At 38.8% G+C, this 21,492-nt stretch overlaps 1 protein-coding gene across 1 annotated transcript in view; it reads left to right on the forward strand.

Annotated features, from left to right (window-relative positions):
- Positions 1-21,079, forward strand: part of polr3b (polymerase (RNA) III (DNA directed) polypeptide B) — a 32,267-nt gene extending 11,188 nt beyond the window's left edge. The window contains 17 exon segments of the mRNA XM_030136054.1: positions 88-142; positions 145-248; positions 2,787-2,987; positions 4,738-4,900; positions 7,304-7,457; positions 8,523-8,597; positions 8,689-8,787; positions 8,884-9,011; positions 12,277-12,486; positions 12,614-12,772; positions 13,622-13,739; positions 13,857-13,999; positions 16,547-16,650; positions 17,597-17,763; positions 18,301-18,414; positions 18,507-18,680; positions 20,674-21,079. Coding sequence (XP_029991914.1) covers positions 88-142; positions 145-248; positions 2,787-2,987; positions 4,738-4,900; positions 7,304-7,457; positions 8,523-8,597; positions 8,689-8,787; positions 8,884-9,011; positions 12,277-12,486; positions 12,614-12,772; positions 13,622-13,739; positions 13,857-13,999; positions 16,547-16,650; positions 17,597-17,763; positions 18,301-18,414; positions 18,507-18,680; positions 20,674-20,803 — 2,298 coding nt within the window. The 3' untranslated portion in view covers positions 20,804-21,079.
- Positions 21,080-21,492: the final 413 nt, after the last annotated feature.

Raw genomic sequence — 21,492 nt, forward strand, 5'->3', positions numbered from 1 at the left:
TTGTCATGTGTCAGTAGTGAAATATTAGTGTGCATGTAAGCGCAGTGATTGCAGTGATTTTTTTTTTCCTCTTCTCTTTCCTTTCAGCTTCTCTCTCTGCTGTTTGAAGATCTGTTCAAGAAGTTTAACTCTGAACTGAAGAAATCGCAGACCAGATCATCCCCAAACAGAGAGCTGCTCAGTTCGATGTGGTCAAGCACATGAGGCAGGATCAGATCACCAACGGCATGGTCAACGCTATATCCACAGTGAGTGTGTGCAGCTTCAGAGTCTGAGAGAATAGACGCAGTAGAAATGGTACAAATCTTACTTTATCGGAAGATCATTTTTCCTGCTGCCAGCACTGTCATGTGTGATATGTTTACTTGCATGCTTTATAAAGGAGATGATTTTTTTTTGGAGATTAATGATTTGGTGTGTTTAGGACCTGCTTTTACAAACTTTCTTTAACATGTGCCGTAAAACTCTGAACTCTAATTTCAATGGATAACAAAGAATCACAACCAGCTGTCTTAATCTGGAAGGTTTTCTCTCCTTTGTTGTGACTTTAGTAAGCCTAAACAGTGCATTTCATATGTAGCTTCTTCAGGTTTGTCCGTCTTTCTGAACATAGGACACACATTTTTTTTGTATCTAAAGGCAACACGTGCTTTCAGCTCCTTATACAGTCACAGTGAGGTTCTTACAGTGTAAGTAAAGTAAAGTAAAGTAAATTTTATTTATAGAGCACTTTTCACAGACAGAGTCACAAAGTGCTTTATCAATTCAAATCAGAATCAAATTAAGTTTACAGAGACCCAACAGAATCCTTCAGGAGCAAACACTTGTGATTGGTGACAGTGGCGAGGAAAAACTTCCCTTTAACGGGCAGAAACCTCGAGCAGACCCAGACTCCTGAAGGATGGCTGTCGCTTGACCAGTGGGGTTAAAGAGAGAGAGAGAGAGTAAGGAGGAGAAAAGAGAGAGCGATAGAGATATAGAGAGACTGGGGGGGGGGGGGGGGGATGGACACATGGAGTACGTTATGATGAATACATAGAGTGTAATCAGTCTGTGGTGGTCCTGGGTCAGGTGGGAGACTAAAAGCCTTTTGAACAGGAGGGTTTTGAGGTGTTTCTTTAAAGCTCTCTACAGAGTCCATGGACCGTAGGTGTAGAGGCAGGTCATTCCATAGACGTGGTGCCACAGCTTTAAAGACCTGTCACCGCCGCTGTGCTAAAACAGGTACGTGGAACCATCAGCAGGTGCTGTCCTGAAGACCTCAAGCTACGAGTCGAGCTGTAGGGCTGGATCAGGGAAGCAATGTATGCAGGGGCCTGGCCATGTAGGGCCCGGGAAAGTTAGCACAAGAATTTTGAAATGAAGACGATATAGAACAGGGAGCCAGTGAGAGATTTAAGGATGGGAGTGATGTGGGTTCTCCTGTTTGTGCGGGTCAGGAGCCTGGCAGCAGAGTTCTGGACAAACTGTAGACGGGCCAGCTCCTTCTTGTTTAAGCATGTAAACAGGCTGTTGCAGTCTCTAAAGCGAGGAAGATACGAAAGCACGTGAACGATCATCTCGAGCTCATTGTGGACACATAGATCTGAGTTTGGAGATGTTGCGTAGGTGGAAGAAACAGTTTTTGACTAGGTGTTTGGAGTAGAATTCTAAAGACATGTCCTGGTCAAAGATGACACCCAGATTTCCTCAGTTTTGTCTTTACCGAGGAACTCAGGTCTCCAAGGTGATGTTTGATCCCTGGGATTTGCACTATCCGGGGCAATGATGAGGGTCTCAGTTTTGCTGGAGTTCAGCTGGAGGCTGTTATCATTTAGCCACGGCTTCAGCTCTGACAAGCAGTGATTACGGAACTCAGTTTGTGGGGCTCAGAGGAGTTAAAGGAGCAGTATAATCTGGATGTCATCCGCGAATAGATGATAGGAGACATCACTATACTGTTGGATAATGTGGCCAAGTGGGAGGACATAGAGTAAGAATAGGACTGGTCCCAGGACAGAGCCTTGGGGCCACCACACAGTAGATCCGCTGAGTCAGATTGGAAGTTGTTACAATTGTTGATTTTTTTTTTTTTTTTTCCAGTTGGATAGTAATGAATACTATTAAAAAAATCAGACAAAATCAGGGCCAGAAAAGCTAAAAAGTATCTAATTTTATCATGCATTTTTTTATTGTTTAATTGCAGTAAAAGCAATCCATAAATTAAGGTAGAATATGTAACATCTGTGCATGCACTTAAACATGTGTAGTCTGTGTTTTGCTAAGAAAATTATTTAACAGTAAGTGTTAGGCATTAGAGTATAGATATGTTTAGACTAGGAAGGTTATTATTAATTATTTAAGGAGAGGTGGGAGTTTATAAGTTATACTTCTCACTCTTTTTCGAATATGTATTGTATGTCTTATGCTAAATGTTTTGTTTATTTATTGTTCTTTTTGACATTCGTACGCGAAATAAATACATCAGTTTGGTTGTTTCTCGACAGTAACAGTAGCTTGTGTTGTCACTGAGCAGATGAGAGGCATTGAGGCAGGAGCGAATGCAAGGAGTTTTTAAGTCCTCGCCAAAATCAGTGTAGAGGCTGCACTCACAGGTTGTAGGCGACCAAGACGTTCAGGGAAGGTCATTATGATCAGTGCTGGAAATAGCAGTGATTAATGCATGTACATGTCTTCAGTTTTATTGGATATTGCATTTTATGGGTTCAACTTTTTGATGATAAGAAAAGTTTCATTGTGAGGTCAGATAAAAATTGCAGATACTGATGTTAAGTTTCTTTCCACAGGGCAACTGGTCTCTGAAGAGGTTTAAAATGGACCGTCAAGGTGTCACCCAGGTCCTGTCTCGTCTTTCTTACATCTCGGCCCTCGGCATGATGACCAGGATCTCCTCCCAGTTTGAGAAAACCAGGAAGGTCAGCGGGCCACGTTCGCTGCAGCCTTCACAGTGGGGGATGCTGTGCCCATCTGATACTCCCGAGGGAGAGGTGAGTGGGCTGCAGGACACGCCAACACCTCCCCTGCCTAAAAAAACCCAAAAAACATAACTCCCTGTTAAATATCTTCTAAACTGGGTCACATACAGCCCAATTTGATCTCAAATGGACCAGACCAGTAAAATAACAACACTGAATGAAGTAAAATTACATTATGAAAATGTTTACATCTGCAAACTATCTTTTAAAAAAATGCGAATAACATGAACAACCTGAAATTTTTTAAGACAAATAAGTGAATTTTAACAATATTATGCCTCATCTTATCATTTAAACATGTGCATTACAACTTACAAATAACAGTGGATCTACAAAGGCACAAAACATTTAGTAACAGGCATAATATTGATAAAATTGTACTTACTTCTCTTAAGACATTTGAGGTAGATCATGTTTGTTCAGGTTATTCACATTTTTTGTGAAAGGATAGTTTGTTAATGTAAACAGTTTCATGTAATTTTAATTTTTTTCACTAAAAGAGAAAAATTTGCAGTTGACACTATTTACAGGTTATTCTGATAGTATTTTACTGGTCTGATCCACTTGAGATCGAACTGGGCTGTATGTAAACTAAAATGAGTCTGACACCTTTGATTGGTAATATATTCAGTATATCTTCACTGCTGTAAGACATAACATTCCTCTAAATATTGATTCATGTAGGTGGATTTTGTTCACTGGTACTTATGTTATTTGTTACACTTTATCATTTGTAAGTAACAGCATAATGTTAGAAAGGAATAGGGAATGCTGCAACTAATGATTATTAATTACATTATTATTTAAAGACAGTTTATGCTATATGTTTTGCTTGTGCTTATAAAACAGAACAAGGTAGAGAGCAATGAACAAAAAGCCAACTAGAGAGAGAAACAAATTTGAAACTGAAGAAAAAAAATGTTCCAGATTCTATCACAGTGTGCAGTATTTATACTTTACATGTAAAAACACACATAAGCAAAACTCAATGGGAATGTTCTATAAGCAAAATATAACGGGAGCATCGGTCAGTTGTTTATGATGGCATTTTGCCCAGAGTATTGTCTCTCAGGCAAACTGCGCAATAAGTGAGGCAAGGTTAAAGAAGAGAGAGAGCATGTAACTGAATTTGATTCCTTTTTATATTTTCCTGCCCATTCAGGCTGGGTGACGCAGACTCACTGACCCATGGTTGATGCTCAGAAATATCCCAAACATAGTGAAACAAGAGGAAAATAGAAAATACAGGCAGAGGGCATAGGCTAATACACCAGCACACACACTGACAAATGGTCATGGATGAATAAGAAGGCTTATTAGTTAAAAAGTATAGTGTTCTTTAAATTCTTTATCATTCAGGTGTTTTAATAATTAGTGCATAAATGAGCAGGTTAAAACAAGAAGAATGCAAACAGTATCATATGGGTATAATGTTTTTACACAATAAGAAAAAAGGAAAGGAAAGGTGAGGGACAGAATTGCTAATTAAATCTGCCAGTCCTGTATTAAAACTTCCATTTACAGGGTAGATCAAGACTTAGGTGCAGAGTTCAGTTTTGACTGGAAAGATAATTCATGCACACTTAAGAGTTAGTAGCAGGGACCGCCGCTCACAGGAAGAAAAGAAAAAGGAAAAAATAGAAAATAGATTCTACATTTCATTTTCATCAAGACTTTGGTGCGGTTCCCTTGCGTCTTTCGCTACAGCTCTTCATAAATTCACAGAAATACAACCTGTACATATGTGTTTGTGGATTTGCAGGCCTGTGGTCTGGTCAAGAACTTGGCTTTGATGACCCACATCACCACCGACATGGAGGACGGCCCGATCATCAAACTGGCCTTCAACCTGGGAGTAGAAGATGTGAACCTGCTGTGCGGAGAGGAGCTGTCGTACCCGAGCGTCTTCCTCGTCTTCCTGAACGGTAAAACTCTTGTGTGTACCAGTGAAGTCTAATAAATAAACACAGAGAGAATTAACAATGGCCTCTTACGCTTTAGATCACTTGAAAAGGAAGTCTAATCCTCCCTGTTTTGAATGCATTGCTTATGAACATGAAAGAAAAATATTCTGTTTAGTTTACAGAAGGCAATTTTGCATTTTGCAGAGAAGCTGATAAGTCGTTCATTTCATGGCAGCAGTAGGTATTATTCTTGAGTCAGAACTTGGCCCCTTAATTACTGTATATGTTTGTCTCACCACTGATAACTGTCAAATTATATTAGCTGCCATACCATTTAATTAGTTGGTAGCAGCAGGTGTCAAAGCCCTTCAGAGTGTGTTCGCTGTGAATGTGCCCTCACACAGAGGCAGTGCACAGTGTCTCCTCTGTTCTCCACTCATTTGTCTGTCAGACTTGATATGAGCTCCACAGGCAGTTTGAGCGCTGCTTTCACCAGTCGGTTCAGAGTACACCACTTTATGTCCACGCTTTGCATCGACGCCGCCTTAAAACTTTGCAGATGTTGGGTTTTAGTCAGAAAGCAAACTTATTTTTTGACATACAGTGATGTGAAAAGGTTTCGGACACCCCCATACATTTGTGATATATTACATTAACCCATAAAGACCCAGAGCTGCTTTTGTGGCAGTTTCCAAATAATTTTTCTTTCTATTTAACCTGTCTTCAGCTATTTATCCTTTGTTATAATACAGTATTATCCTCTGTATTTTTCATTTCTCAGTATAAATCAGGCATTTTCTTATGTCGAATTCACTGATCATGTAAACGTTCACAAAAGCTCAGAGTAAACTCAAAGGTTAATATACCAAATCAGAAAGAAATGACAAAAAAAGTGACTTTTAAAGCAAACTATATCATTACCTAAACATAAAATCAAGCACCTCCAACCTCTGCTATCTGTCAAACTCCATGGGTTTTATTGGTGAATCAGTGCTTTAGAAGATGATGGTGTTTCTATGTTCATTACAGAGCCTCTGAACGTCCAAACGGATCATATCTGATGACCATGAAAAGATGACAAACTGCATTTTACACCAATTATTTACATGTATTAGTAGGATTAGTGTTTCAACAGTTTTTTTAACATTCTAGATCAGTAGATGCTCTTGGTTGGCTTTGGATGTTTGGGTGTTTATGGGTTAAGAATCACTCTTAAATCATTGAGCTTAAGTATTGTTCCATTTTCCAAACCCACATGGTCCTTTCTGCATGTTCGGCAACGTTATGTCCATTGAAATACATCCAGGGCATGACATAGGAAGAATTTAGTTTTGTAATTCTTTCTTGTTGGCAATAACAAAAAAAATTATTTACCTTTGTTTGTGTCTGTCTGATGCAGCCACACCTTTTGAAACACAAAAAAAAATGTTTCTGCAAATATTTAAAGATAACATTTGAGATTGTGTCAAATTTAAACTTTTTTTCCACTATTGTAATAAGGCTAAGTTGAAAAATTGTCTGATATTTGCTCAAACACAGACAAAAAATCCAAGGTCAGGAAAGAAATGATCATGTACAGCCTGTGTTTTAACGCAGTGAACAGGTGTCAAATGCTCTACATCTGATCATTAAATTCAACTTGTATTATGTTACACACACATTACACAGCGTAGTGTAGGGTGAAAGTCTTTTCGCAAGTATTCATAAGACACATGATCAAGAAATGACATAATAATTACATAAAAATAATTTCATAGAAAGGGAAGAATATAATGGCAGCACAAATTAATTATTGAAGAGAAGTAAGGAGTATCTTGACTGGCAAGGCTTAACTGAATTAAAGCTATGATATATAATATATCTGCATTAAAATATCTTAAAAAAAAAAGTTTGCTGGGCTTGTATCACATGTTACCAAAAATGTTTAAATTTAGAGAGATCCATAGTTTTCTTCAGTGTAACATTGTGTTTCATTAATTCACCTGTCATTGCTGTCAAAACATTACTGACATTACTTGTGGCTGTTTCTATTAGAATGAAATGGCATGTCACTAAAATAAAACTTTAATACTTTAGCTCATCTGTAAACAGGATTTCTACCCATGTCACGTCAGATTGATTTTCGTTAGTGGTGGAAACAAAAACTCCTGTATCATCATCAAGCTGCTCATTTTATTATTGTTTATAAACACCTAGTTGCAGAAAATACATCCTGTACATTTAATCACTAGACTTATGCATGAGTATTCACAAAAAACACCTCAGAATTTTCCATTTAATCACACTGGAGGCACTTTATAACATCAGACTAATTCGCTGAAAGACTCTATCATAGATTAAAGAAGTGTTCCTGGAGTGAAACGATTCTATGCATTGTCTCAATCTTCATCGTTATCCTTCTTCACCTATGTTTTACATTTGCAGGTAACATTCTGGGTGTCATACGAGATCATCCTAAGCTTGTCAGCACCTTCAGGCTGATGCGCAGAGCAGGGTTTATCAATGAGTTCGTATCCATATCCACAAATTTGACGGATCGCTGCGTCTATATTTCATCTGATGGAGGACGACTCTGCAGGTGGGAAAGACTTAAGACCTTTAACCCTTTAAAGGCGGCCAGTATAACAGACCACTAGGTGTCTTCATGTTTTCTTTGCAATAGATGTGTCAGAAAATGTCTTTTTTGCCAATTTTTTACACCTTTGTTTTCAGGAAGAACTTAACTCTAATATCTGGCCATTAATCAGCCCCTCCAGAAAAATGCAATCACATAATTCAATGCATAATCAAGCAAATAGCGCACATTATACAGGGATCTGCATTTTTTAAAAAAAGGGCGCATATTCACAGCAATAATTGATTATTTCCACGCAAAATATGTGGGGCTCGCATGAATTCATAATCCCCGCATTTTTCTGCATAAAGTTTAAAAAATATTGCATTGCATTTGCAAATTCCCACCATTTCACAGCATAAAATCACATAAAACCTGTGCATATTCCATTGCATAATCAAAGATTTTTGCCTGCATTTTTCTGGAGGAATTGATTAATTATCATTATTATAAGTAATAATTGCTTAAAACTGTGTTTTTGTACAAAAGAAAAAAACAGACTTAAATTTTTTGCATATTTATTATCAGAAACCACTGTAAATGTCCATGATGAAAGTTTTTGAGATTGCAGAAATAAACTTTCAACTATTTTACATCTGCTCACACATGCTTTTTGGCATTGAACATTCAGTATCCATATTATGGCTTCATATTTTTTGTTATTTCTGGGCGTTTTTTAGCCTGTGTGGAAGTCTGAAACAGTTCCTTTCCACTTGTAATAGAGTCCTACATTGCTTCCATAAAGTGTTATATAGTGTCAGAAAGAATATTGTAGATAGTGCAAATGGTTCAGGAGTTACAGTAATTTGAATACTGTAAAGTGCAAAATGCAGTGCTGGAGAGACTGGCGTTTTTAAAGGGTTAAACAAAACTAAAAAAAGTGAGTGTGACCAAAGGAAGCAATATTACTTCATATTAGTTTTGCTGAGTTATTGTACTGAAATGTCTGTTATCTTCAATATTGCATGGTATTTAATATCCAAGAAAATGTGGAAAATGTTAATTGTGACCGTTGTTGTTCTTCATTAGGCCGTACATTATAGTAAAGAAGGGGCAGCCGATGGTGAAAAATAAGCACATTGAGGATCTGTCTCAGGGCTACAGGTAAAGATCGTTGATTGGCAGTGGTATTATTTGTGTGTTGGAACATGTAGCTGCATGATTCGACTAAAGCATGTTGTCTTTTGTGTTTCAGGACATTTGAAGATTTCCTGCATGAGGGTTTGGTGGAGTATCTGGACGTCAATGAGGAGAACGACTGCCAGATCGCTATTTATGAATATATGATTACCAAGTGAGCAGCTCATTATTAAACTCTCCCTTCCTTTATGTACCTTCGTTAAATCACTAGTTTTAACTGGTTTTAAAAACATTCTTACTATTTCTGTAGAGATACAACACATTTGGAGATCGAGCCGTTCACACTGCTCGGGGTCTGTGCCGGCCTCATCCCCTACCCCCACCATAACCAGTCGCCCAGGAACACTTACCAGTGCGCTATGGGCAAACAGGCCATGGGTAAGACTCCCTAATGTTGACGACAATAACACTCACATTTTAGGGTCTGTAAAATGGAGACTTTTAGTTTGGAAACTCCAGAGTTGGCTTGTAATATAATAATAATAATAATAATAATAATAATAATAATAATAATAGATTAGATTTCTATAGTGCTTTTCACGGCACCCAAAGCGCTTTACATTTTTGATCTGTATGAATGAACAGAAAAGGAGGCAGTAGGAAATAATGATGCATACATGTACATTTGCTGCCCGATAACTACTATTCCTCAGTTATTCACTGCTCCCATCCCTTTTCTGGACAAAAAACAGCACATCAGCTTTACAGGGCTTCTGCAGGTCATTAAAAAGCATTAGAAGTCATTAAATAGATTTTGTGAAAATTAAGGCCTTAAATGGCATTAAAAAGCATTAAATTCAATGTTCAGAGGCATTAAAAAATGTAATACACTTGATTGAATAAAAGCGTTGTTATTCCCAATTTATTTTGATTATATACAATTAATAATTTTGATCGGAAGTATAGTGTGATGATTGTCAGGCGAAACCTTTTAATTGGCTATTTATGGCCGATACACGAAGTCACAACACCGGATGCTTGGAATGCAATGTGCTGTGAGGGTGCTCATGCTGTGGCAAAAGAGTGGAGGGAATGTTAGCAAATGTTGGAAAAATGGGAAAATGCAAGTTTCTGCAGAAGTGATTGGAGGAGGAACTATTCAGAACCTGGTTAAAGCCTGTCAAAGCTAAACCATCTTAAAACTATATATAAAACTGTATCTGGAGTTGGACATAGGTATTCAGTTTGTTTAAAGTGGCATTAAAATGCATTACATTAGATTTGCTGATACCTGCAGAAACCCTGGCCTTAAGGACCCGACTTTAATTCAACATGGATAGTGAATTACAGGTGGTTAAATCTTGCATTCTATCGTTCTGCCACTGAAAACTTTCATAGTGGGCATTATCAGCCCCCTGGTCATGTGATATGTATTTGAGGTGTCATGGTGGATGTACAGTATATGATTTCAGAAATTTCACTTATATTACCAAAGTTTCATTTTAAAAACCATAAAAAATATATATATATTAGTTTGGATGTAGCCTCAGCTGAGGAGTGAGCTCCAGTCTGCAGGCAAATCAGTGGACTGTAAAGATCTCAAATCCCTTCTTAAACGTCCTTCACACAGTTTCAGTATTTACTTCTATGCATGCGCACACAAACACAGATGCTCACACTTGTTTAATCTCACACGAACGCTATTTTAAAGCCTCCCAAATCTGCCGGATCAGAGTTGAGAGTTTTATTTGCACAAGTTAAAATCATACAATAGGACTTTGGAAACAATCATTACATTTAGCATTGAGACAAGAAACCTGCTGGTTTGTCTTCACCTAAAACTCTGCTCCTACTCTACTTCTTGTCAGAATACATTTGTATGTGTGATTGAGTGTTTTCTTATGTGTGTGTCAGTGTGTGTATGCGCACGGACATCAAACATGGGGCGCTTGCGTAGGTTTTCTTTTGTGCTATGTGTGTGCGGAGGCCCTTTGCCTGCCAGTCACCCAGAGTGTCATTAGCAATTCATTGTGTCTGCTCTGGCTGTGCTCAGGGGGTCAGTATGCTCAGCTGCGAAAGACTACAGAGTGCGCACCCGCGGCTCCTTGGTAACCGAAACTTCCCCAAACGGCCTTGCTAACATTCGTAAGAGCCGCAGTCACCCCCACCCCACTGCTTTACCTCCGTCCACCCCTTCCTCCCCTCCCCCCATCTTTACAAAAACACAGACTGGAACTATATTTGGCCCAATATCCTCTGCCTTGTCTGTTTTGTGTGGACAGCCCTATACATGTGCAAATCTGGTTGTGTGGCCCGGGCCTATTATCACAGGCTCTGTGCTTGTAGCCTGATTGTGAAGTAATAGCATCTGACAAATGTCAAGGCTTCCAGGGAGGCCAGGCATTATGCCATAACTCGACCCGTTCCTCTGCTACGCTGCTCTGAGGTGGGCTCACCGGGCCAGCCCCGACCCACCCAGAACGACATGTAAACATCTGTAATCCTACATCTGTGGTATCAGCATATCAGCACTAGGGATGGGAACGGACAAGATTCAATTGATGCCAGTGGTGATTCTGTCAAGCAGTCAGATTCCTTCCCTTATGAATATTTTTCTGTGTGGGAAAAATTGTTGTAATATAGAGAACTAAAAAGAAGTAAGTAGTAGAGAATATTACAACAGTCATTTCAATTCCACATGCTGCTTCTGCTACATATACCATCACTTTAAATTGTACTGTAAATAAATAGATAGATAGATAGATAGATAGATAGATAGATAGATAGATAGATAGATAGATAGATAGATAGATAGATAGATAGATAGATAGATAGATAGATAGATAGATAGATAGATAGACAGATAGACTGACTGATTGATTGACTGATTGATTGACTTTATTAATCCCCTAGGGGAAATTCAAAATGCAGTCACCGCTCCACAAACAGCCATACCACATCAACACACAATAAATAAATAAATCCAGAGTAGAAGTAGCTGTGATTAACTTAGATTAAAAAGAGGTAGACTTAAAAGACAAGATGTGTTTTCTACCTGTCACATAAAAGCATAAAAACACTGCATACTGTGAAATTTTGTACATATTAAGAAGTTATTTTGTTATTTTTTATTTTGTTGGCACATTTTATAGTGGTTTTTATTCTACCCTATTTATCTTTTATATACTTTATTTCATATTTTAGCCTTTTATCTTCTATGCTACAAAACCGAGACCTGGGTAACTATATTTCAATGGAATAATAATAAAGCTGAGTCTGACAGAAAAAACTCTGCTAACCTTCAATAACTCTAACTCTCATCAACATGCTGCTCAAATGCCCTTTGTGGAATTGAACCCCATGTTGTCTTTTGGGATTTACTTCAAATAATCACTTTACAGAATTACAGTACATCTAGCACTGTCAGTTGTTGTCTTCCCTTACTGTATGATGCCACACTTGGGAGTTGATAAGCTCACTAACATACAGATCCGATCATTCAGACAATTATGAACAGGGTTTTGATTCCAATCACCACGAACACCAAGTCTTAGACTTCATGCTTTGTTGTCCCCTAAGGGAAATTCACTTTGACACCACTGTGCATTCAGTAAAACACGATCCAATAACTTTAATGAAACTCTGTGAAATCAGTGACTTAAACAAATACATTTTGCTGAACTCTGTGCATCTTCTTTTTTAGGAACGATTGGCTACAACCAGAGGAACCGCATCGACACTCTGATGTATCTGCTGGCGTATCCTATGAGGCCCATGGTCAAAACAAAAACCATTGAGTTGATCGACTTTGAGAAGCTGCCTGCTGGTCAAAACGCCACCGTGGCTGTGATGAGCTACAGCGGCTACGACATTGAGGACGCTCTGGTCCTCAACAAAGCCTCGCTTGACAGAGGTGAGAGATGCTTGTCTTAAAACGATGATTTAGTCCAAGTATTTATCTTTTTAAAGAATATAAAGGACACTGTAATATTTTCATGACACGGACTAATTCAGAAAATGACTCTAATTTGTCACTTCAGGATTTGGTCGGTGCCTCGTCTATAAAAATGCCAAGTGTACACTGCGGCGTTACACAAACCAGACCTTTGATAAAGTGATGGGACCTATGTTGGACGCTGCCACACGAAAGCCCATATGGAGGCACAGCATCCTGGACGCTGATGGTATCTGTTCTCCAGGTAAGAAACCCAGCATGCTTTGCCATTCTTCACCTGATTCTACTGTTCTAATAAACACTGTTCAATGTTTCATCAGTATTGCACATGTGAGCTACATCACTGAAAGTTTCTTTAGGATACGGAGGGAGTTTTTACAACATAACAGCACCATTAAAAAAAAAAAAAAAAAAAAAAAAAAAATAGAAATCATGCCTCCACTTGCCTTGTAACTTATTGATGCAGCTATGATCCATACTTTACCTCAAACACATTTAGCATTTCCTGTTCACCAGAGGAATCTATGGTGTGAATGTCATGCAGCAAATGACTTAAAAGAATCAACCCAAGCTGCTGTGGTTAGACCTCAGCCTCTAAACACTCTAAACCACTGAAACGCCGCCAAAAATACTACATTGATGAGAAGAAATATGAATGTTCTTGGTTTTTTTTTCTTGGAAAATTACCCCCCATCCTGGCTCATTTTGGTTTTACCTGCAGTGGCCTTAGTACACTGCTGTATGTTTTGTACAGATCAGCATCTACAATTCAATTAAAAACACACTGAGGTGTTTTCATAGTCTTTATAACGTGTTCAGGCATTGTTGATTATAATTCAGAGAATAAAATCAGACTTTTTATAGAAAACTTTACTTAACAGACCACCAACAGTTAAAACTGTTAATATTGAAATGCCTGCAGCTGCATGACAGAGGACTTCTCTCTCTCCTCAGAAGTTGACTTTATTTTCAAGTGGAACTGTTAATTTTGGGGTTTCATAGAGGTGATTGTTGGGTAATGCAGCTTCAGATGTAATCTTGGTTTGCCTGACTGGCCTGGCACTTCTTGACAAACTTTACTGTATGTTTTGAGGTGAGAGAGTGGAAAACAAGCAGGTGTTGGTGAACAAGTCGATGCCAACTGTCACCCAGACGCCACTGGAGGGCAGTACCCAGCCAGGCCAACCCCAGTACAGAGATGTGCCCATCAGGTGAGAGCACATCACACTCATAAGAGTTAAACTCACTGCACTTCCACCTCTGTAGCTATCTACACCATACCACATTAAAAACCTTTGAGTGGATGGTGTATCTTTCTTTATTTGCAGCTATAAGGGCTCGACAGACTCTTACATAGAGAAAGTCATGATCTCATCCAACGCTGAAGATGCTTTCCTCATCAAGATCCTCCTGAGGCAGACCAGGAGACCTGAGATCGGAGACAAATTCAGCAGTCGACATGGACAGAAAGGTGCCGTCCTCACCCGTCTTTTCTCTGAAACCAATGCAGCACATTTAGCATAAAGTGTACAACAAACAGATGCGTTGTTTTTTCACATTTAGGGACCAAATGTGAACCTGTTAGTGAAAGACTGTACATGAGTGGAGAAAAAAAAAAAATACTTTGGTCGTCTTTGTGCCGGAGCATTTGTTGAGTCAAGTCCCACTGGCTGTTGCTCTGTCACTGCCCCCTGTCCTCATCTTTCAAGAGCTCTTTTCAATTAATTGGCTCTTTGTCCTGTGCCAGACTATGCAAATTTATTACACCCCAGCAGTATTCTGCAGCTACTGGGGAAAAAGTGTTTACAACCTCCATTGTTTTGCAGCACCTCCCCTATAGAGGGCTTGTATGATGTTTTAATCAAAAAGCTAACTGGCGCCATGCATAATTTACTCTCTTCATTAACGCAGTGGCCACTGGGCGGTCAGCTCAGGATGGGACAATGTCTTCTGTCTCAGATAGTGACGAAGAGCGAGGGGTCACCAGGGGGTTAACTGGAGGAGAATCTGCTGGAAAAGTCCAGATGTGCAACTGATGTGCAGCTAGTTTTTAATCCCAGGCCTTTGCAGTTACATTGACCTGAAGTTAAAGCCTTTTAAAACTTAATTTTTGTCCTAGTGGGATTTTTTTGGGATGAAAAACATTCACATTTTCTTGCTCTAAATATGTTTTGAACAGAATTTTTAAACAATAAACCACAATCCTTAATCATTGTTTTATTATTTAATTAAAGCTACATTTGGCTTGGACCATAGATCTCCCAGCTACTCATGACTAGTCTCATAAGTCCTGGTCAGCAGAGCAGAATAAGTTAATTATTTACCAGTCTCTCACACACACATACACACAGCTGTAGAGGCAGTGCAGGGGTGGCGGTGGGGGGAGGAGGGGGGGTGGGGGGTTTGTCAGTAGTAGGGGCCCATTGTGCGAGCCGCCACTGTGGAGCTGTGTGAGCTGTGATGGAGGGCTCTGGACCCTTGCTGTTGTCTTGCCTTTCTCTGCTGATTTCATGCCTCTTTTATCATTCACTTTCACACAAAACAAACAACACCGAAGATGTCTGCTATGGGAACCAGTGTCCCTGGATTTTTCTGCTCACCTTCTCCACTGTTTGCTGCTCACCGTTTTCCTCTTTTACTCTTTTACCCTGATTTTCCAACTTTTTTTTTTTACTTCCTTTTCTTTCCTTTTATTCCTCCCTTTTAACTTCTCTTCTATTCACCTTTTTTGGCTTCTCTTTTCACCTTCTCTCCTTCCTGCTGTTGGATGACTTTCCAGTAATTCGCTGCACTTGTTCCCAGTCAACATCCTGTTACAACATCCTGCAAAGCATCAACAAAGTGTGTTGTGGCTTTGACTGGTCGGCTAATAGTGAATTTTTCCCACGTGCACAGATTCAATTTCTCCTCTCCAGTTGATCCCCTGCACTTCCTCTGAGTTGAACAGAAAGTCATGGATGTGTAATCCCAGTCTCCCTGTCAAGCTAAGCACCTTTCTCCACTTCCTGCTCTCCTTCTCTTCTCTGCTTTTTTCTTTTTTTCATTTGCAAATGGGTCTACAATCTGTTTACCCTGGCCAGTGAAGAGTGCCTCGACCCCTCAGCAAACATTTGCACTCACACTTAAACTCCTGGCGACCAGCGCACTCATCCCCCACATCATGTGAATTGACAGAGGTTTGTCTGTCCAAGAGTGTGGAAATGTCATGCAGAGGTCCACACCAAACCTCCAAACAGCAACATGCACAAAAAAAAGTTTAAAGAATAGTCAAGTCTGTTTTAGGGCTAACCAGTGAATAAAATTTTGCAGTTTGGCTAAAATAGATCCTGTGTACAAATCATACTCCCGAGACGAAAGCAAACTTTTTTCCCCAGTTGAAATGAAATTTACCTTCACCCGTAAATTGTGATTCATGTTACTGTTGTGTCAAAATGTTACAATATGACTTACTCTAGTTAAACTCTGCTGATTTATTGACTAATCTGCCTGCAGCCCTCCATGTTTAACAAGAGCAGCAATTAAAAATAATTTCTGCACCCATTGAGCTGAAACAACACTGATTAAAAGTATGTATATATATATATATATATATATATATATATATATGTATCAACTGTTTTGTGTATTATTTTATGTTTATATATATATATGTATGTATGTATATATATATATATATATATATATATGTATATACACATATATATATATATATATATATATATACATATATATATATATATACACGTTACATGTCTTATGTAATTTTGTTCTGTAACTTGTTAATCTAGACATAAAATATCACCAAATGTCACATGTAACAAACAGAAATTGGCATATGTGTCATATTTCTCTGCTTTAATCAATGAGTTGATCAAATGATTATTTTCTTACAGGATGCATTCTTCCAATATGAAACTATATGAATTGGCACAATTGCACTAATGCCATTAGTTGTTTCAGTCTGTTTTTGTTGCTTCATTTTGTGCAGACATTGACTTTTTTTTTTTGTGTGTATCAGGTGTTTGTGGCCTCATCGTCCCACAGGAGGACATGCCGTTCTGTGACTCTGGCATCTGTCCAGACATTATCATGAACCCTCATGGATATCCCTCCAGAATGACGGTACGACGCATCACATCTGTGGTTTCTACTCCATATGAATGAGTATTTTATTTACTTTACAGACAAATAATTGAAATATTTGGTAATATCTTGATCTTACGGTGGTGATCTTACGGTGGTTTGATGAATCGACAATTTCATTTCACACTCATTATGAATGTGATTTTGTTTTGGTGAATATGTCATTTGGCACCTAATACAGAACCTGTTGTCAGTTGTCTCTGTGGTTTTCGGCTGAGCTCAGTCTGATGTTCCTGAATCACCTCAGTCACTGTGTTGACCCTCACTCTTCATAAGTTTGTGTCAGCTCTTGTGAGACAAAACCCTCATTATCTCAGCTCCTCTCCTCTCTGAGTTATCATTGGCTCGCAGAGCACACGTCCATTGACGCCGCTAAGCAGCAGTCTTACTGTTCACAAACAGATATTTGTTGCTGCGGAGACGGCTGCCAGCAAAGCAGTGTGTGTGGAGGTTTTATCAAATGTGTAAAGTACATCTGAACAGTAGCATGGCGCTGAATGTGAATGACATGAAACTTGGCCCCGGTTCTGCCTGTTTTTTTTCTGTTTTTTTTATCCTTTACACTGTAAAAACTTGAGTGATCTTTACTGCTGAAGTCGTCGGTGCCAGCGTGTTTGCTAGCTGCGGTTGTCATGGAAAAGACTGAGAAATGTTTGGCTCGGGTGGATGTTTCTGTGGCCTACGAGTAAAATGAGAGTAGGTGTTTCCTTTTATTTGTTGGGGTCAGGGGTCTTCTTTATGTGACCTCAGTGGAATTGTTGAAATCAGTCATCCTTAAGACAGCTTGTCGCACTCACACGGTTATATGTGTATTCTGGTCTCATCCACAATCTAAAAGTACGGGGCCAGTAGAGAATATAAATCATTGCAAACAAAGTAATTGTTTTCTTTCTGGATTGAGCATTATTGTGTCTGATTCTTTCAGGTGGGCAAGCTGATTGAACTACTCGCTGGGAAGGCAGGGGTCCTGGACGGACGCTTTCACTATGGTACAGCCTTCGGAGGCAGTAAGGTGAAGGACGTGTGCGAGGATCTGATCCGTCATGGGTACAACTACCAGGGCAAGGACTACGTCACCTCAGGGATCACTGGGTAATGAAGTAGCATCTCACATGATGCTCAGCACAATTATCCATGTACACACAGTTATTTGTTTAAACATCTAATCTGCTTTTCAGATGTGCCTGTTATTAAAATCACATTAAACACAGTTTGTCAGTTTAATGCTGACGTGCAGTTTTAAATAGAGGTTATATTTGTAAATCCTCTTAGTACATTAAAGGAACCTCTTGATTTGTGACTCAATGGGAGCTGCTTTAACTCGGCAACCTATAAAGAAATGACCAGTGGACAGTTTTGGTATCTGGGGTCGCACATATTTGAACAGAATATTTACCAATCAGTCAGCCAGATCATTAATGTTTCTTTTTTTTTGTTTTTTTTTTTACTTTTTTTCCATCAGTGGTTCTTCCCAGTCGGAACCATCAAGTAGTAATAGAGTAATACATGAAAACGAAATAGAAAAGCAATGCTGATCTGGTTACATTAGTACATTTTAATGTTGATTATTGTCAAATAGGTTGTTTGCAGATGTATGATCTTTATGTTTTGATCCTGTATTTTCCATAGAGAACCTCTGGAGGCTTACATCTACTTTGGACCGATTTATTATCAGAAACTGAAGCACATGGTTCTGGACAAAATGCACGCCCGAGCCCGAGGACCGAGGGCAGTTCTCACCAGGTATAAACAATAGTTACTGTAGTTAACACACCAGTCAGTGCTGCTTCCTAAAATGTTCATCCTGTCATCTGAATACTGAATCCTGTTCACAGGCAGCCAACTGAGGGACGCTCCAGAGATGGAGGTCTGCGTCTGGGTGAGATGGAGCGTGACTGTTTGATCGGCTACGGAGCCAGTATGTTGCTGCTGGAGCGACTCATGATCTCCAGTGATGCCTTCGAGGTGGACGTGTGCGGACAATGTGGCCTGCTGGGATACTCTGGATGGTAAGTCAGAAACATTAGTCAGTCTTGACTGTTGAGGAGTTTTAAATAATGTATTTTTTTGGTCATATTAGTATCAAAATAAAAAAAAGGGCATTATTTTGTGGTATTTTATTGTTTTGGAGTATTTTGTGCTGTAGATCATTGTCAGCATGGCCCCATTTTGGAAAAGCACATAGAGGTACCAACACAGATTCAAAGTAATTTACCGCTGTGGTGTTTTAGGCACATGAAAAGCAGTGTTTTATTCATAAACTATATCCAACTCATGCACTTCAAGTCGCAAAAATGAAAACATGTGGAGCCTTTTCATGAACTGGTTCAGAATTAATAATCAGGGCAGCGTTGTGTCACCAGCAGGGGGCATTGTATGCTACTTTACACATGACTAATTAACAGTAGAAGAAGCAGAGGGCTCTGTTGTTTTACATTGACAATGGCTGTGAAGTCTGTTTTCATAGATGAGACAGGAAGTCTCTTCCCAGTCTGTTGTACCTCAGACTATCTGAGGAGACTCAGCAAACAGCTGATCAGTGAGCTGAGTTAAATGTTGTTTGCATCAGAATTTATTTGACTAAAGTGTTTCCATTTTCCCTTATGCACATTTACTCTCATTTAGTCAGTGCAAAATTTCTAAATGTGTGTTAAACATGTTTATTTAAACGCACTTACTGAGACTAAAGTCTCTACAAAACTAGTGTTTCCCAAAGGTGATTTCAGACTTTTTAGATAAATTTCATCTGGGAGATTTGTGCTCTAATAGTCAGCGGGTGGAGGTGATGTACCCACATCTCCACTGCACAGAGTCCTGCTCCATATTGTATCACACAAGCATCTCCCACCAGGCCACTCCCATAACCACCAGAATTTGGCTTCATGTTCACACACTGGGAGGAAATGGCATTGCAACACCAAACTTTTGATACAGTCTATTCTTAAAGTGTTTGCTATATATAAGTCATATTTTTTCAGGTCATAGCCAGTGATGAAAAATGAAGCAGCAGTGTTGGGAGAGTAAAGTTGCACAGATATCACAGTTTGGCCAAAAATATGACTTAGGCAATTATACAATCACAGGGTCTTTATGAATTTAGGAATTTACAGATCTGCATTTGATACCTTTTAATGAAGTCTTTAAAAGGTATTAAATTTGATACGGTAGGTCTTAAATTATGTTCCCATAAACATGTTCATTGTATTCTGTTTAAATGTGCCTGGTAAATGTCCAAACTAGAAAGAAAGTAACATTAGTCAACTCAGGTCCACCCGTTCCAACCCAACAATATATTAGGAACCAGTTATGGTTAACTTTGCAGCCCCTGATGAGAAATGATCACAGAACATTCAGTTCTGTGTACAGCATGTATGTAATATTCAATCTCTACTGATGTAAATAAATACATTTTTATATATTCTAGGAGTTATGAATTTTTGCCGGTATGGCCATGAAATGGGTATTAAATTTGGTTCTAAGTAGTCTTAAAAAGGTCTCAAAAAGTCTTAAATTTAACTTGTAGAAACCTGTAGGAGCCCTGTATGAGGCTAACAATATTTAGAATATATTTGTTTCTTTATCTTGCTGTCAGATGTTCTTTGGGTGCTACATATTCTCAAAAATACTCCTATGTATAGACTGACAGCAAGGAATAGCACACATCTAAACTCATATTAATGGTTTTACGCTTTTTGCTGCTGGTTTAATCTACAGTCGAATATTGATTTGCGTCCGTGTCCTGAACTTCTGTCTGTTTCTCCAAAATGGAGCCACACTGAGTTAGATCTAATGCTAGTAATAGACTATAGCTAAGTACCTCATAAATCCTGATGTGTGAAGTCTGGACTATAGAGTAGTGTCAGAGTACTTTTTGACAAAATCAATGACTTTTTTTTTTATACCAGTGAGAAATTCAGAGATAACACAGTACAAGTTGTCACATCTTAAGGAGTTAGTCATGTACTTTTTCTCCATCCTCATTCCCTGTTTCTACTCATTCAGGTGTCACTACTGTAAGTCGTCCTGCCATGTTTCCTCCTTGCGGATCCCATACGCCTGCAAACTGCTGTTCCAGGAGCTGCAATCTATGAACATCATCCCCCGACTCAAACTGTCACGCTACAACGAGTGACCAGGTCAGGGACAGAAACACAGTCTGCATGAGTTGAACATGTAGGGATAGTGAACTGATTCACACTGTTTGAAACAGAGTAAGTTGTACGAGATGTTTGAGCTGTGAATGGGCAGAAAGTTAAACTAAGTTTGAATAATTAGCATTTTGACATTTTTGTTATTGTTTACAAACCAAGACAGTGTGACGCTGAGTACATCTTTCTCTGTTCTTCATCATGTTTCATTATTTTTACTTTGTATGTGTAAATAATAAACACAAAAGATTATTTCACAATCAGCTGCTGTGTGTTGTACAATTTACTTGTAATAAATTATCTCCCTTGCATCAGAAATTCGCTCAAAATCAGAAAGGTGCTCAATAAAATACACTCCTTACTACAGCAGTGGCCAAAATTATTAGAACACGCCATATTTAAGAGGTTTCACCTGGTTGATTTGTTTTTTCAAATTGTCCATTAAAATACCCATAAAATGAATAAAGTATCTACAAAGTCATCATTATGCTCTATAAACATTAACAGAGAGATCATAAAGAGATTTAGGTCATTTTCCTACAAAAGTAAGCTAGGTTTATTTCACTGTCAATGTCACAAGATCATGTTCCTTCACAGAAGCCAAATTCCTTGTGTTCCATCGTCAGCTGTGATCGTGGTTAAATAGATGGTGATGCAAGAGTCACAAGACACA

Source organism: Sphaeramia orbicularis, chromosome 6 (assembly GCF_902148855.1).
Source record: "Sphaeramia orbicularis chromosome 6, fSphaOr1.1, whole genome shotgun sequence".
Lineage (NCBI taxonomy): Eukaryota > Metazoa > Chordata > Actinopteri > Kurtiformes > Apogonidae > Sphaeramia > Sphaeramia orbicularis.